General features: G+C 41.0%; 1 protein-coding gene across 1 annotated transcript in view; it reads right to left on the bottom strand.

The window, feature by feature from the left end:
- The window catches only part of LOC137537158 (zinc finger protein 91-like), a 93,973-nt gene that overhangs the window by 33,579 nt on the left and 41,121 nt on the right, over positions 1–19,273 (bottom strand). The window contains exons 5-7 of the mRNA XM_068259281.1: positions 5,184–6,468; positions 5,025–5,134; positions 2,945–2,964 (exon numbers count right to left, since the gene is read on the bottom strand). Coding sequence (XP_068115382.1) covers positions 2,945–2,964; positions 5,025–5,134; positions 5,184–6,468 — 1,415 coding nt within the window. The remainder of the gene's footprint in view (positions 1–2,944; positions 2,965–5,024; positions 5,135–5,183; positions 6,469–19,273) is intronic.

The following is a 19,273-nucleotide window of genomic DNA, read 5'->3' as shown; positions in this document are numbered from 1 at the left end:
GTTCCTAATAATCCTTTAGGTGAGTGTATACATGTTCAGTTGCGTGAGGTCCGGTATTAGCCATGGAGAGAATCCGAAGACATAACAACAAAAGTTGTTTAGGTGACGCCTTTAATGACTAACTGTACAAGATTCCTTTGCAAGCTTTCGAAACTGTAAGTTTTTTCTCCAGAGGAGACTCTACAAAATCATATATAAAGCCTGTGTATGTAACAGTACTTTGTATGGTTCTGATCCAGCTCTGAAACATGCCTGAAGAAGAAACTTTAAGTGTCGAAAGCTTGCAAAGGAATCTTGTACAGTTAGTCATTAAAGGTATCACCTTAACAACTATTGTTGTTATGTCTTCGGATATATATGTTCACTACACACACACACACACACACACACACACACTGTACACACACACACACACACACACACTGTACACACACACACACTGTACACACACACACACACACACACACTGTACACACACTGTACACACACACACTGTACACACACACACACACACACACACACTGTACACACACTGTACACACACACACACTGTACACACACACACACACACACACACACACACACACACACTGTACACACACTGTACACACACACACACACACACACACACACACACTGTACACACACACACACACACACACTGTACACACACTGTACACACACTGTACACACACACACACTGTACACACACACACACACCATACACACACACACACACCATACACACACACACACACACACACAGTACACACACACCATACACACACACACACACACACACACACTACACACACTGTACACACACACCATACACACACACACACACACACACACACACACTGTACACACACTGTACACACACACCATACACACACACACACACACACACAAACACACACTCTACTGTACACACACACTGTACACACACACTGTACACACACACAAACACACACTGTATATACACACACACACACACACACACACACACACGCACGCACGCACGCACGCACGCACGCACGCACACATTTCATACATTTGTTTGTCATCGGTGCCACATGGCATATTTATCTACTTAAGGATGGTTACACTGTTCCAATATTCTTTTAATTTTTTTAAATGGCTACCCTTAAATGCACAACATGGGGTGTTGGAGGTTGGGGTTCATGGATCAAACTGTCTTTAGTATTTAATTATCTGAAACACTACAGTCCACTTTTCTGCATTTTACTGGAAACTCATCCTACAGGAGATAACATTTTATCACTTAGGTGTCCCTGGGTTGGCTACAACTATCATTCTGCATTCTCCTCCTACTCGTACTGAGGATTATCAATACTAATCCAAATCCAAAAATCCATAAATCAGTCCCAATACAAATAATTAACTGCTCCTATGATGACTCATTGGGCAGATTGGTACTTTTAAACTTTTGTTTACATGGTCTAGACCAGGGGTCCCCAACCTTTTTCAGCCTAGGGACCGTTATCCAGACCAAACTTTTCCCTGCCGACTGGGGCCGGGGAGGGGGGGAGGGGGGGTCAGGTGCGGTAAAATGATTTGGAGTGCATAACCATGTAGGTAGCCATGTACAGGTAGGGTATCTAGGTCTAGATGCCCCAGTACAGGGAGTATATTTGCCCCAGTATAGCGAGTATAGTTGCCTCAGTATAGCGAGTATAGTTGCCCCAGTATAGGAAGTATAGTTGCCCCAGTATAGGGAGAATAGCTGCCCCAGTATAGGGAGAATAGTAACCCCAGTACAGCAAGTATAGTTGCCTCAGTATAGCATGCCCTGTCTTCTTTCACAGCAGCGCATCTCCCGGCTGCTGTGAACAGGCAGGAAGCAGGAGAGCAGCTTCCTGTAGCGGCAATGTATATCGCCGTTACCAGGGGAACCGCTGTCCTGCTTCCTGCCTATTCACAGCAGACGGGAGACGCACCGCTGTGAAAGAAGACGGGGCATGCTGGAGAGGAGCTGACCAGGCATTATAAAAGTGGAAGCGGCCACCAGCTAAGGTAATGCGGGGGGGGGGGGGGGGGATAGGCCAGACAGACCCGTGGCCTAGCTACAAATGGCCCACAGACCGGCAGTTGGGGACCCCTGGTCTAGACTATATTTGAGAATTTACTTACTTCCCCTGATTTACAAGCAATTATTTTATGAGATAATGACTAAGGTCTCGAGATGGCATAGCAACAGGCTTCCACTCAGGGGACTTTAACATGACTATGGATCCATCAATGGACAGGACTGGTGACTCTTCTAGGGAGGGCAGAGATCTTCAGCTTTGGGCAGAAGGTTATCATTCTAAGGATATTTGGGGATTAACTGATCCTGTAGATTCTGCATTGCTTCTCTGCAGCTTATAAATCAATGTCCCGGATAGCCTTGGTATTCGGTTCCTCCTCCACACTCCCTCAGGTACAACAGGTAGAGATCCTGCCCTATGGCATTTCAGATCACACACCATTGATACTAACTCTAACCGTTGCATCAAAACCTAAAGATCACTTATGGAGAGTCTCACATTTTTATATTAATGAATCTTCCTTTGCATCGGCATTGTTCTCATATTGGGAAACTAAGGATGATTCTGCTAGGGAGGTAGTTGTCTGGGACGTGGGAAAGGCAGTTATATGTGGCCAGTACATTTAATTTTCGCTGTTACACCAAACGCAATGTATCTTTGAATATGGGGGGAAAAACTGTACATTACTGGCATGGTTGGTCAAAGAACATGACAGGCCCACTTGAAATGCCAAGAAAAATGGAATATGGATATTCCAGGCTTAGATGAAACATGCTGGGAAGACATTTTAGAAGATTTTGTAAAAACCCCAATCTCAGCTAGAGATAGAGTAATACAAGTAAAATTCTTACATCGTACACATCTCACTCCTGATAGAATGCACAAAATCTCACCGTCTGATACTGATCTTTATCTGAAATGTCAAATAGAGCGCGGCACATTTTGTCATATGTTTTGGAGTTGTTCTTTTGGCCAAGATCTTCTATATTATCAATGAAATACTCTCCCTGCAGGCTGTAAGCTCCCCAAAAATAGCTCTACTAGGACATATGCCTGAAGTGTCAACTGGTAAACATTCCCAATATCGTATTCAAATTGTTTGTTTTTATGCTAGAAAGAAGATTTTACGTATATGGAAATCAAACACCTTACTGTCAATTAATCAGTGAAAAAAAGACAATTAACACAGCTCTATCTCTTTGTCATATAACATACAAAAATGAAATTTGATAAAATTTGGGCACCCTGGTATAGCAATAAAGATACTGCAGGCACCAATCCAGATTAACGTGTATGACGCCATGAACTGCCATACCTTTATATGTTATCACTTTGTCAAAAGAGTAGATGATTCTTGGTGTTTTTGGACCCTAAGGGGGGGGCAGTCCTGAGCTTTTTCTTTCTTTCTCTTTTCTTCTTTTCTCATCGTTTCTCTCCCTTCTCTTCTTTCCTGTTCCCCTTTTCCCCTCCTCTCCTTCCTCCTTGCGCCATTATAGTATGACAAAATTTAATGGAACCATAGTGTTATACTACCTTATAGCTGCTCCTTTATATTTTTATTATCATATGTTGACATTTTTGTCTTATGTGATCTATACTGATTATATGCTACAACACTCCTGTAAACTCCTCTTATGCTATAATGACTTAACCCTCTGCGCAGAGTCTCTCTCTTTTGTCCTTTACGTTGTATTGTTTATTCGTTTTTTTTCAAGATATGAAAACAATAAATAAAAAAAAAAAAAGAATTTCCATTCTAATAGGATTTACTTTGTTACATAACACAGAATTGTTTCCAGCAACAGTTTCCCACATTTGTCTATAGCAGTGATTGTAACACATATAACAATAACCTGTCCCCCTCTCCACCCCAGAATTCCTGTATCTCACCTCCAGCCCAAACACCTGTATCCAATCATCTCCTAATTTACATTTGTTGTGCAGCACTGAGGCATTGGGGTGTCTATAGCAGTGATTGTAACACATATAACAATAACCTGTCCCCCTCTCCACCCCAGAATTCGTGTATCTCACCTCCAGCCCAAACACCTGTATCCAATCATCTCCTAATCTACACGTGGGGTGCAGCACTGAGGCATTGGGGTGTCTATAGCAGTGATTGTAACACATATAACAATAACCTGTCCCCCTCTCCACCCCAGAATTCCTGTATCTCACCTCCAGCCCAAACACCTGTATCCAATCATCTGCTAATTTACATCACTGAGGCATTGGGGTGTCTATAGCAGTGATTGTAACACATATAACAATAACCTGTCCCCCTCTCCACCCCAGAATTCCTGTATCTCACCTCCAGCCCAAACACCTGTATCCAATCATCTCCTAATTTACATTTGGGGTGCAGCACTGAGGCATTGGGGTGTCTATAGCATGTGACTGTAACACATATAACAATAACCTGTCCCCCTCTCCACCCCAGAATTCCTGTATCTCACCTCCAGCCCAAACACCTGTATCCAATCATCTCCTAATTTACATTTGGGGTGCAGCACTGAGGCATTGGGGTGTCTATAGCATGTGACTGTAACACATATAACAATAACCTGTCCCCCCCTCCACCCCAGAATTCCTGTATCTCACCTCCAGCCCAAACACCTGTATCCAATCATCTCCTAACTTACATTTGGGGTGCAGCACTGAGGCATTGGGGTGTCTATAGCAGTGACTGTAACACATAACAATAACCTGTCCGCCTCTCCACCCCAGAATTCCTGTATCTCACCTCCAGCCCAAACACCTGTATCCAATCATCTCCTAATTTACATTTGGGGTGCAGCACTGAGGCATTGGGGTGTCTATAGCAGTGATTGTAACACATATAACAATAACCTGTCCTCCCTCTCCACCCCAGAATTCCTGTGAAAAATAGAAGACTTTGCAAAAGAACACTTATAGCCCTAGTGAGTTATGCTTAAATTATTTCACACAGTCAGCACGATTAGGGCCTCTCACCAGTGTGAGATCTCTCATGTATAATAAGGCTTGATTTACTACCAACACATTTCCCATACTCAGCACATGAATAGGGCTTCTCACTAGTGGGATCTCTCATAACTGACAAGCTGTGATTTCTGAGAAAAACATTTACCACACTGAGCACCTCAATAGAGCTTTTCACCAGTGTGCAATCTATCATGTCTGACAAGATCTGTTTTATGCCCAAAACATTTCCCACACTCAGCACATGAATATGGCTTCTCACCAGTGTGAGTTCTTTCATGACTGACAAGGTTTGATTTTCTACCAAAATATTTCCCACACTCAGCACATGAATAGGGCTTCTCACCAGTGTGAGATCTCTCATGACTGACAAGGTTTGATTTACTCCCAAAACATTTCCCACACTCGGCACATGAATAGGGCTTCTCACCAGTGTGAGATCTTGCATGTGTGACAAGGTTTGATTTATTCACAAAACATTTCCCACACTCAGTACATAAGTGAGGCTTCTCACCAGTGTGGAATCTCTTATGTGTGTTAAGATCTGATTTCTGCCCAAAACTTTTCCCACACTCAGCACATGAAAAGGGCTTATTGCCAGTGTGGGATCTCTCATGATTGACAAGATATGATTTAAGTGCAAACCTTTTCCCACACTCAGCACATGAATAGTTCTTCTCACCAGTGTGAGATCTCTCATGTATGACAAGATTTCCTTTATGTCCAAAACATTTCCCACACTCAGCACATGAAAAGGGCTTCTCACCAGTATGGGATCTCTCATGTCTGACAAGGATTGATTTACATCCAAAACATTTCCCACACTCAGCACATGAATAGGTCTCCTTGCCAGTGTGAATTCTCTCATGTGTGACAAGTTCTGATTTAGTCCCAAAACATTTTCCACACTCAGTACATGAATAAGGCTTCTCACCAGTGTGAGCTCTATCATGTGCGATAAGGCTTGATTTCTTTCTAAAACATTTCCCACACTCAGCACATGAATAGGGCTTCTCACCAGTGTGAGCTCTCTCGTGTGTGATAAGGCTTGATACCTGTCCAAAACATTTCCCACACTGAGCACATGAATAGGGTTTCTCACCAGTGTGAGATCTCTTATGTCTGACAAGGTTTACTTTTTGTCCAAAACATTTCCCACACTCAGCACATGAATAGGGCTTCTCACCAGTGTGTACTCTCTCATGTTTGAAAAGATTTGATTTCCAGTTAAAATATTTCCCACATATGGAACAGAAATAAGACCCTCCAGTAGGGGGAGAGCTGTGCTGGGTATGAGGCCCCTCGGGGTTAGACAGGTGAGGGGAGTCTGGGAGAATATTTGGGGTCACCAGGATATCTGCAGGAGGCTCTTGTCCAGTGACATCACCATCCGTTGTACAGTCTGTGGATACAGAGAGATGAGTCTCTGAGAGGTTCCTGATGCCGGGACTCCACCCTGCAAATAGAGAAACATCACTTCCTGTTAGAGAATACTGAGGAGAGAAACAATTATTAGGGAGGGTCAGTGAGCTGCTGATAATTCCAAGTTGATGCAAAGTTTATGGAGATTGGAAATGGACCTGATGCAGCAGCTAACTTTGCTCATAATTAGCAAACTATTTGCACATCTCAGAATTATTGGCATCTCACTGACCCTCACTACACATAAAGCATTGGCCATACATGGAAAAGCAGTAAATTGAGGGGAAGATGAAAAAGTCACGGCCAAAAATTGGAGCAATTGTTAATTATCGATATATGTGGGCGCACTTGTTATTTATCATAATATAGAATGTCGTCACACTATTTAGTGGGCGACTGCAATTAAATTGAAATTTATCGTATTATTGTTAGCAGGGATCGGGGGGTGTTAACGTTAGGTACCACTAGGGGGGTCTTAGGGTTAGGCACCACCTGGGGAGGTTTCTGTGTAAGAGTAGGGAGAGGTTAGGTTATAGTTTGGTTCAACATTATTGGTAAATTTATAGATACTGCAATACCGCAATTAAATCGTTATTTACTGTTTTTGTTATCATTTTTGTTATTTAATGTTGCACATAAATTGTTATTTACAGATATTGCTAGTAATATCTTTATTTAATGTTGCACCTAAATTAGCTTGCAACTTTTTCAAATGTATGTGTAAATTGTAGAGCTTGATGAGAGAATAGAAGCAATGTTACTCCTGTGACAACAGACCTATATGTAGTTATAGCAAGAAATCCGTGTTATGTTTGTAGAGCAATGTGGTGTCACTTACACATTCTTATTACCATTGCATCCAATGCAGAAAGAGAAAGTGGCAGTGCACATTCATCATAACCTTTTATTCCAAAAACTTTAAAAAAATATCACCAGGCAGCAACATATCGCTGTGAGGGTGTTCGAAGGCAATGAGAGGATCAGCAGCCATTTCACACTGCCAAAGTGCAACGCCTCTTCAAGGCACCTTCTAGCCCCTCCAAAGAATCCCTTCCCATCTAGACCTTGTTTTCCCCTTATGGACCAGAGCCATTTGATATTTCAGCTATGTCAACAAGATGGTGCAATCGTTGTAACAGAAGGAAGTAACATGTCCACGCATTACTTCCGGTTCATGTACTTATAATACACTAATAGGAAATAGTGAGTGAGGACATTTTGTGGACAAATAGTAAAATTACAACTACATACATTTATAATAATAATAATAATAATAATAATAATAATAATAATAAAAAACACATGCTTAAATTTAAAATTAACTCCTAACGTTCCTCTCAGCCTCTCCCATAGTTACATAAATTAATTATAAGCATATAATAAAAAAAAAAAAGAAAAAAAAGAAAAAAATACATAAATAGTTACCTTAAGGACTGAACTTTTTAATTGTGTATGTTGAAAAGCATATATTAACCACTTAAGCCTATTCTCGTCCAGATAGGTGCAGCTAAAGGCAAACTGGTTGAGTATTCTTGTCCAGTTAGCAAGCAGCGGTACCTCGTGGCCCCATGCACCCGGGCAGTTTTACATTTTGGTGATTGGGGAAGAGAAGCAAAGCTTCCTGGAACCAATCGCAGTGCCTGTAATGAATGGACATGACCCCAATCAGAGGCCATGTCCATTCATAAGAATAAACGTGAATGAACAGGGAAAAAAAACACTTCTTGGTAATGCAGGGAATGGTTTTCTCACCATCTAGTGGTATAAGTTAAATTAAAAGTTAAATTACACTGCACAGATTTTATTTATAAAAAAAGAAATAACATTAAATAACTTACAAAGCCCCCACCCCATTTACCAAGCAAACAAAAAAAAAGTAAAAAAAAATAATTCCATAAATAGTTGATTTAGGGTTTTTTTTTTTAACCACTTCAGCCTAACTGGATGAAAATTTTCATCCAGTTAGGCTGCGCGCGCTCCCGCGGGCCCCCCGTGCGCCCCCGCTGCTGGCCGTTAGCCCACCGATCAGTGAAAGGGATTATAAATCCCTTTCGCTGATCGGACCCCCCCGGAGAAAAGCCGACAGCGTCTCTTCAGACGCTGCGGCTTTTCTGAGCTTTGGTCTCCTTTCTTCTGCCTGGGAGCGAGATTGATCGCTCCCAGGACTTTTTGACTGTGGCCATATTGTGGCCAAATAGCAAATTACACCAAAAACACACTTTTTGTTAAATAAATACATTTTAATACATTAAAAAAAACCTGTTTACCTCCCACACCAAAAAATACCCACATACAAGTTTAAATAAAAAAAAAAAAAAATTACAATAATAAAAAAAAAAAACAAACAAACATAAATAGTTACCTAAGGGTCTGAACTTTTTAAATATGCATGTCAAAGGAGTATATCAATATGATTTATTAAATTATGGGCTTCTAAATAGTGATGGACGCAAATTGAAAAAATGCACCTTTATTTCCAAATTGAATATCGGCGCCATACATTGTGATAGGGACATAATTTAAATGGTGTAATAAGCGGGACAAATTGGTAAATAAAGTACATAGGTTTTAATTATGGTAGCATGTATTAATTTCAAACCATAATGGCCAAAAGCTGAGGAATAATGATTTTTTTCCATTTCTTTCTTAATATTCCTGTTAAAATGGATTTACAATAAATTAATTCTCAGCAAAATGTATCACCCACAGAAAGCCTAATTGGTGGCGAAAAAAACAAGATATAGATCAATTCATTGTGCCGAGTAGTGATAAAGTTATTAGCAAATGAATGGGAGGTGAAAGTTGCTCATATGCAAAAAAAATTCAACCCTGTAGGCTGAAGTGGTTAAATATGTATGTCATGAGGGTATATTACTGTTATGTTAGTGCATAAGGGCTTACAATTGATGGGACAAAAAATAAATAAATGAAAAAATACACCTTAATTAACGCCATACATTGTGGTAGGGACAAAATTTAAATGTTGTGATAGTCTGGACTAATGGGCAAATAAAATTAGTGGGTTTTATTTATAGTAACATTGTTTATTTTAAAACTATAGGAGGTGGGATTGAAGAAATTGTGTATTTTTTCTTTTGTTTTTGTGTGTGTGTGTATTTGCCTATAAAATGCATAAAAAATAAAGTAATTACTGAAAACAAGTATCGCTCACAAAAAGCTTAATTTGTGGCAAAAAACAAAACAAAACAAGATGTAGATCATTTACATGTGATGAGTAGTGATGACGTTATTGGCAAATTAATAGGAGGAGCGCTGACAAGGGAAAATTGCTTCCGTCCTGAAGGTGAAAACTGCAGGCTGAAGTGGTTAGTGTTATTTATAAAATTATGGGCTTGTAATTAGTGATGGACGCAAAATTTAAAAAATGCACTTTAATTTCAAATAAAATATTGGTGCCATACATTGTACTAGGGAAATATTTTAAACTTTTTAATAACTGGGACAAATGGGCAAAAGAAATCAGGGCTGTGGAGTCAGAGTTGGAGCAATTTTGGGTACCTGGAGTTGGAGTTTGAGTCGGAGGTTTCAGAAACTGAGAAGTCAGAGTCAGGAGTTGGAGTCGGATGATTTTTGTAAAAAATACTCAGCCCTGGTAAGTAATTAGACTAAGGAGTCGGAGTCAGAGTCATTTTGGGTACCTGGAGTCGGAGTTGGAGATTTCATAAACTGAGGAGTTGGAGTCGGTTGATTTTTTTTGTACAGACTCCCTGAAAAAAATGTGTGGGTTTTAATTACGGTAGCGTGTATTATTTTAAAAATATAATGGTCGAAAATTTTTCAATTTGTTTTCTTATTTTTCCCATAAAAATGTATTTAGAATAAAATAATTCTTAGCAAAATGTACCACCCAAAAAAGCCTAATTTGTGGTGAAAAAAAAACAAGATAAAGATCATTTCATTGTGATAAGTAGTAGTAAAGTTATAGGCGAATGAATGGAAGGAGTGCTGAAAGGTGAACATTTCTCTGGTACAGAAGGGGAAAATCCACTCAGCAGTGAAGTGGTTAAAAATGAAAAGTGCTACTGTAGATGAAAAACACAAACTTTGTTTGGCTATTTCTACCGTTTATCACAAAACTTAGATTCTGTTCCTGTCACAATTTATGGTGAGGATATTAGATTCTGAAATAATGCTACAGTGTTTTCACAATGAACTGAGAAAATAAAAGTATTTTCAATGGTAAAAATGAATCTTCTTAGCTCAGGGAGCATATATTCCCTTTCACCAATTAATGCTGCATCAGATAGTTCTGGAAGTGTGCACAGGAGCAATGCCCAATGGCGCACAGCTGTGCTTCAGCTACAAGACGTAGATCTACATCCTTGTGGTTTAGATGAAGTCATGGAGGATGTAGATATACTGCAGCTGAGGCAAAAGTAGTTAAATAGCATCCAATACCTGTACCTCCAGGTGTGATTCATGGATCCCCACCTGTCGAACAAATTGTCCAATATTGTTCACCACTGAAGCGCATGCCACACGTCTCCAGCAGTCGGAGATCAACTGACAAGATGCCAATACAGGTTCCGAATTGTGGAACACACAAACAGGAAGCAGCAGCACAATATCACTTCCTGTCCCGCAACGGCGGACGCCTTGGTGCTCACCATAGCCCTCCAATCAGAGCTTCCTCTGCAGCTTAATTAGTGTGAAGGAGCAGATGAACCACCTCCCACTGTCACCATAGCAACCCAATCACACCTTCGCTCACCTACATACAAATAGTAGAAGCAGTAGAGTGTTGGACCGTGTTAGCCATCAGTAAAAGCAAGGAGTTTTTAATCAGGATGATACCATTTATTGGCTAACTTAGAGATGAGTAAACAGTGAGCTTTCGGCTTATAAAAAGCCTTCGTCGGACTGGTTCCTGACAAACACTGAAAAACACAGCTTATATACACTGACATACAGAGGAGAAACATTCTTTAGCAAACATAAATGTAATTAGATGCCTCAACTGTTACTGAGGAAGCTTTCCCAGGCATCCTGGCTAAATTGATAAGATCAACAGTTCCCTCAACATGACATAAAGTAGACTCTGGTGATGGGGAGACATCGTAAATTCCAAGTTCAAATTGTAACTGGGCTGGTCACATGCACCATTAATTCTAAGCTAAAGAGAATTGTGGCATTTGAAACCAGCACATGAAAGTAAATGAAATGAATAGTGCCAGTAAACACCATCTTACACAGCATATGGCACAAAGAATGAATGAAAAGACAGAAAAATTAAAAGAATTGTGGCATTTAAAACCCATCGTACCAGCACAAGAAGTTAGAGTCTTTGTTTAAACCATCTTCACCATGTACTGCAAACCGATGGATCGTCCCACATACCTCAGGTATGACAGTTTCCACCCCAAACATATAAAGAATTCCATAATTTACAGCCAGGCAATAATATGCAATCGGATCTGTTCTGACAGTGATGACCGGGAGAAACACCTGGGTTACCTAAGGAAGAATTTCATTAAAACAGGGATACAATCCTCTAATGGCTGAGACCCAAATCAGGAAAGCTAACAACATCCCTAGGACTCAGCTCCTGGAGTACAAGCAGAGCCAGGAAGAGAGCCGTGTCCCACTGGTAGTTACCTACAACCCACGCCTGGAAATCTTAAGAAAGATTGCAAAAGAACTTCATCCTGTTCTACACAAGGATCAGAGACTGAAAAAGATATTCCCTGAAGCAGATGATCATCAGGAGTGCCTTAAATAGGCCAGAACAGAATGGAACATTCCCCTGCCGAAGGAAAAAGTGTGGGACCTGTAAACACATCCATTCCATAGACAGGTTACTAATACCAGGTACACAACAGGAATACAAAGTACAAGGTACCTTTTCCTGCGACTAATCTACTGTGGTATACCTGAACATGTGAAAAATGCCCCAAAGGAATTTATGTGGGTGAAACAAGTCAACCACTACGTGATCGCATGACACACCACAGGTTCACTATTAACAGCAGAAAAAAAGGATATTACAAAATATACTGATCTCCCAATACCAACACACTTTTGTTTACCTGGACACAGTTTACACAATTTTCGCGTCACTGTATTAATGGGGGGCTTCAAATCGGAAAACATGAGACTAACACAAGAAACAAAGTTTATACATTGGTTCAAAACTGTAGAAGATGGTTTAAACAAGGATTCTAACTTCTTGTGCTGGTACGATGGGTTTTAAATGCCACAATTCTTTTAATTTTTCTATCTTTTCATTCATTCTTTGTGTCATATGCTGTGTAAGATGGTGTTTATTGGCACTATTCATTTCATTTGCTTTCATGTGCTGGATTCAAATGCCACAATTCTCTTTAGCTTAGAATTAATGGTGCATGTAACCAGCCCGGTTACAATTTGAACTCGGAATTTACGATGTCTCTTCATCACCAGAGTCTATTTTATGTTATGTTGAGAGGGAACTGTTGATCTTATCAGTTTAGATAGGATGCCTGGGAAAGCCTCCTCAGTAACAGTTGAGGCATCTAATTACATTTATGTTTGCTAAAGAATGTTTCTCCTCTGTATGTCAGTGTATATAAGCTGTGATTTTCAATGTTTGTCAGGAACCAGTCTGACGAAGGCTTTTTATAAGCCGAAAGCTCACTGTTTACTCATCTCTAAGTTAGCCAATAAATGGTATCATCCTGATTCAAAATGCCTTGCTTCTACATACAAATATAAAGACATAAAAGCCCTGCCATTAACTCCATGAGGGAACCCCCCAATAAATGTAGTGTGAGTTCCTCCTGCACAATGCATGAGGAGACAAGATCAATAACAAAAAGAAAAGCATCATAGTAGTCTAGTAAGAGCATTGGATGTAAAAGCCCTATACACCCATATATAATGGGGGGAGCTATACTCATTATCTCCACCCACACCATGCCGCAACTCACCAATACCCCATTCATGTAACAATATCGGTAACGGGTCAGGAGAATTCCCATTACAATTGTATCCCTGTGTCACTCATATGCCTCTTGTAATGGACCTTTATCTCTCTTTTGTTCCCTTAGGTGCAAATAAAGATATTTATACAAAGATGGATCAGTGGAAAGAAACACAATGAAGGTAATAATATGTAGCCCTCACTGGCTCACCACTGCACACTATAAACACAGGCAATGTGAGAAGTAATAGGGGTGTGATGTGTAATGTGACTGCATAGTGTGCCTGTAATGAGGTATAAACACACTATGCACACAGGGTATGTGAGAAGTAATAGGGGTGTGATGTGTGTAATGTGACTGCACAGTGTGCCTGTAATGAGGTATAAACACACTATGCACACAGGGTATGTGAGAAGTAATAGGGGTGTGATGTGTAATGTGACTACACAGTGTGCCTGTAATGAGGTATAAACACACTATGTACACAGGGAATGTGAGAAGTAATAGGGGTGTGATGTGTAATGTGACTGCACAATGTGCCTGTAATGAGGTATAAACACACTATGTACACAGGGAATGTGAGAAGTAATAGGGGTGTGATGTGTGTAATGTGACTGCACAGTGTGCCTGTAATGAGGTATAAACACACTATGCACACAGGGTATGTGAGAAGTAATAGGGGTGTGATGTGTAATGTGGCTGCACAGTGTGCCTGTAATGAGGTATAAACACACTATGCACACAGGGAATGTGAGAAGTAATAGGGGTGTGATGTGTGTAATGTGGCTGCACAGTGTGCCTGTAATCAGGTATAAACACACTATGTACACAGGGAATGTGAGAAGTAATAGGGGTGTGATGTGTGTAATGTGACTGCATAGTGTGCCTGTAATGAGGTATAAACACACTATGCACACAGGGAATGTGAGAAGTAATAGAGGTGTGATGTGTAATGTGACTGCACAGTGTGTCTGTAATAAGGTATAAACACACTATGTACACAGGGAATGTGAGAAGTAATAGGGGTGTGATGTGTGTAATGTGACTGCACAGTGTGCCTGTAATGAGGTATAAACACACTATGTACACAGGGAATGTGAGAAATAATAGGGGTGTGATGTGTGTAATGTGACTGCACAGTGTGCCTGTAATGAGGTATAAACACACTATGCACACAGGGTATGTGAGAAGTAATAGGGGTGTGATGTGTAATGTGGCTGCACAGTGTGCCTGTAATGAGGTATAAACACACTATGCACACAGGGAATGTGAGAAGTAATAGGGGTGTGATGTGTGTAATGTGGCTGCACAGTGTGCCTGTAATCAGGTATAAACACACTATGTACACAGGGAATGTGAGAAGTAATAGGGGTGTGATGTGTAATGTGACTGCACAGTATGCCTGTAATGAGGTATAAACGCACAATGTACACAGGGAATGTGTTAAGTAATAGGGGTGTGATGTGTGTAATGTGACTGCACAGTGTGCCTGTAATAAGGTATAAACACACTATGTACACAGGGAATGTGAGAAGTAATAGAGGTGTGATGTGTAATGTGACTGCATAGTGTGCCTGTAATGAGGTATAAACACACTATGTACACAGGGAATGTGAGAAGTAATAGGGGTGTGATGTGTGTAATGTGACTGCACAGTGTGCCTGTAATGAGGTATAAACACACTATGCACACAGGGAATGTAAGAAGTAATAGGGGTGTGATGTGTGTAATGTGACTGCACAGTGTGCCTGTAATGAGGTATAAACACACTATGTACACAGGCAATGTGAGAAGTAATAGGGGTGTGATGTGTGTAATGTGACTGCACAGTGCGCCTGTAATGAGATATAAACACACTATGTACACAGGGAATGTGAGGAGTAATAGGGGTGTGATGTGTGTAATGTGACTGCACAGTGTGCCTGTAATGAGGTATAAACACACTATGCACACAGGGAATGTAAGAAGTAATAGGGGTGTGATGTGTGTAATGTGACTGCACAGTGTGCCTGTAATGAGGTATAAACACACTATGTACACAGGGAATGTGAGAAGTAATAGGGGTGTGATGTGTGTAATGTGACTGCACAGTGTGCCTGTAATGAGGTATAAACACACTATGTACACAGGGAATGTGAGAAGTAATAGGGGTGTGATGTGTAATGTGACTGCACAGTGTGCCTGTAATCAGGTATAAACACACTATGTACACAGGGAATGTGAGAAGTAATAGGGGTGTGATGTGTGTAGTGTGGCTGCACAGTGTGCCTGTAATGAGGTATAAACACACTATGTACACAGGGAATGTGAGTAGTAATAGGGGTGTGATGTGTGTAATGTGACTGCACAGTGTGCCTGTAATGAGGTATAAACACACTATGCACACAGGGAATGTGAGAAGTAATAGAGGTGTGATGTGTGTAATGTGACTGCACAATGTGCCTGCAATGAGGTATAAACACACTATATACATAGGGAATGTGAGAAGTAATAGAGGTGTGATGTGTAACGTGACTACACAGTGTGCCTGTAATGAGGCATAAACACACTATGTACACAGGGAATGTGAGAAGTAATAGGGGTGTGATGTGTAATGTGAGTGCACAGTGTGTCTGTAATGAGGCATAAACACACTATGTACACAGGGAATGTGAGAAGTAATAGGGGTGTGATGTGTGTAATGTGACTGCACAGTGTGTCTGTAATGAGGTATAAACACACTATAAACACAGGTAATGTGAGAAGTAATAGGGGTGTGATGTGTAATGTGACTGCACAGTGTGCCTGTAATGAGGTATAAACACACTATGTACACAGGGAATGTGAGAAGTAATAGGGGTGTGATGTGTAATGTGACTGCACAGTGTGCCTGTAATGAGGTACAAACACACTATGTACACAGGGAATGTGAGAATAGGGGTGTGATGTGACTGCAGAGTGTGCCTGTAATGAGGTATAAACACACTATGTACACAGGCAATGTGAAAAGTAATAGGGGTGTTATGTGTGTAATGTGACTGCACAGTGTGCCTGTAATCAGGTATAAACACACTATGTACACAGGGAATGTGAGAAGTAATAGGGGTGTGATGTGTGTAGTGTGGCTGCACAGTGTGCCTGTAATGAGGTATGAACACACTATGTACACAGGGAATGTGAGAAGTAATAGGGGTGTGATGTGTAATGTGACTGCACAGTGTGCCTGTAATGAGGTATAAACACACTATGTACACAAGGAATGTGAGAAGTAATAGGGGTGTGATGTGTTATGTGACTGCACAGTGTGCCTGTAATGTGGTATAAACGCACTATGTACACAGGGAATGTGAGGAGTAATAGGGGTGTGCTGTGTAATGTGACTGCACAGTGTGCCTGTAATGAGGTATAAACACACTATGTACACAGTGAATGTGAGAAGTAATAGGGGTGTGATGTGTAATGTGACTGCACAGTGTGCCTGTAATGAGGTATAAACACACTATGTACACAGGGAATGTGAGAAGTAATAGGGGTGTGATGTGTTATGTGACTGCACAGTGTGCCTGTAATGTGGTATAAACGCACTATGTACACAGGGAATGTGAGGAGTAATAGGGGTGTGCTGTGTAATGTGACTGCACAGTGTGCCTGTAATGAGGTATAAACACACTATGTACACAGTGAATGTGAGAAGTAATAGGGGTGTGATGTGTGTAATGTGGCTGCACAGTGTGCCTGTAATGAGGTATAAACACACTATGTACACAGGAGATGTGAGAAGTAATAGGGGTGTGATGTGTGTAATGTGACAGCACAGTGTGCCTGTAATGAAGTATAAACACACTATGTACACAGGGAATGTGAGAAGTAACAGGGGTGTGATGTGTGTAATGTGGCTGCACAGTGTGCCTGTAATGAGGTATAAACACACTATTTACACAGGGAATGTGAATAGTAATAGGGGTGTGATGTGTGTAATGTGACTGCACAGTGTGCCTGTAATGTGGTATAAACACACTATGTACACAGGGAATGTGAGAAGTAATAGGGGTGTGCTGTGTAATGTGACTGCACAGTGTGCCTGTAATGAGGTATAAACACACTATGTACACAGGGAATGTGAGAAGTAATAGGGGTGTGATGTGTGCAATGTGACTGCACAGTGTGCCTATAATGAGGTATAAACACACTATGTACACAGGGAATGTGAGGAGTAATAGGGGTGTGATGTGTGTAATGTGACTGCACAGTGTGCCTGTAATGAGGTATAAACACACTATGTACACAGGGAATGTGAGAAGTAATAGCAGTGTGAGGTGTAATGTGACTGCACAGTGTGCCTGTAATGAGGTATAAACACACTATTTACTGTTATGATCATGTCTGCAGCGTTTACTGCTGGCTGCAGTGGTATTGTAACCCAAGCAGTTCTGATGTCATTACATACATTTTCTTGCATAGTTTGGTTTGCACTTAAACTAGTTGCTGATTCCATCTGCAGTCGCTCTGAAGTTAATGACAGTTTAATATGCTTTTGTGTAAACAAACATTGTCTGCTGCAATGGAGGGGCAATCCCTTTCCTGCAGGCTGCATATCATTGTCTGCCTTTTCCTGCTGTCAGCCTGTGATTAATTACCATTCACTTGTGTGGGAATCTGCAGGTCTGCTCCCATTGGATGACCTCAGTATAAAGAACTGCTTCCTGCAATGCTTGATGGGCTACCATAGTCTCAGATTCAGTCTGTTACTCTGCTCGTGCCCCACCTCGTTCCTAGTCCGTGTGGACTGCGTTGACTCCTGCGAAGGGGTCAGCGAGTCCTCCTAGTTCTGCTCTTGTTCTAGAAGTTGTTACTCTGCTTGTCTTGTGTCATATATTGGTTCATCGCCAATATATACGCATACTTGCGCATTTTGTTATTTTCTTTGTATTCGTGTTACGTTGATACATCAGTGTCGCTGATATATACGTACACGAACTGTTTATTTCCTGTGTTCAGTTAGTCAGCCTTCCAGCACGTTTTGGTAGTTTGCGCGTATCGTGAGCACCCGTGCTGAGCTAGTATCCTGTTCCTGGTCCTGTTTGTGGATTGCGTTCATCTCTGCGAAGAGATAGCGAATCCTTCTGAGTCCTGTTCCCTGTATTACTCCAGTCTTAGTCAGAGTTCCTGCTTATGTCATATATCGGTTCATTGCCGATATATACATATGTTAGTCAGACGTTACAAATAGTTTCATTGATAGCTGTAATTGTATAACGCTAGGAAATCATACTTATTGTATATTTATCTGTGTTACGTTCATCTATCTTGATCCTGCTATTTCCTGACTATCCTGTCCTGTCTTTGTGAGGCACGCCATTGCTGCAAATGCATTGGCTACCTCATTCCAGTCTGTTTTATTGTGGACGCTTGCTGTCACTAAGTAGTGGCTAGTTAAGCAAGCGTTCATTCTGTCTACCTGTCCTGATCTCCTCAGTCCTAGTTTATGCGCTCAGCGCTACTTTGCGCTGAGACGTTATTACGAAAGTGTTGTTTGTGGCTGTTCGGATCTGCACCGGCTCTGTGCACCACAATCTCCTATTGGAGTCAGTCCTCTCCTCCACTATACTAGGGATAGCCTGTTTCCTTGTGCTGGTGTGTGTACCTCCTTCACGTCAGCTTATGTGTTGCATGCTGACTGTGGAGAATACACCTCCAAGCTTAACATTTACACAGGGAATGTGAATAGTAATAGGGGTGTGATGTGTGTAATGTGACTGCACAGTGTGCCTGTAATGTGGTATAAACACACTATGTACACAGGGAATGAGAGAAGTAATAGGGGTGTGCTGTGTAATGTGACTGCACAGTGTGCCTGTAATGAGGTATAAACACACTATGTACACAGGGAATGTGTTAAGTAATAGGGGTGTGGATGTGTGTAATGTGACTGCACATTTT

This window comes from Hyperolius riggenbachi, chromosome 10 (genome assembly GCF_040937935.1).
Source record: "Hyperolius riggenbachi isolate aHypRig1 chromosome 10, aHypRig1.pri, whole genome shotgun sequence".
In the NCBI taxonomy this organism is placed as follows: Eukaryota; Metazoa; Chordata; class Amphibia; order Anura; family Hyperoliidae; genus Hyperolius; species Hyperolius riggenbachi.
The sequence above is the reverse complement of the archived record's forward strand: the minus strand, read 5'-3'. Positions and strand labels throughout refer to the sequence as shown.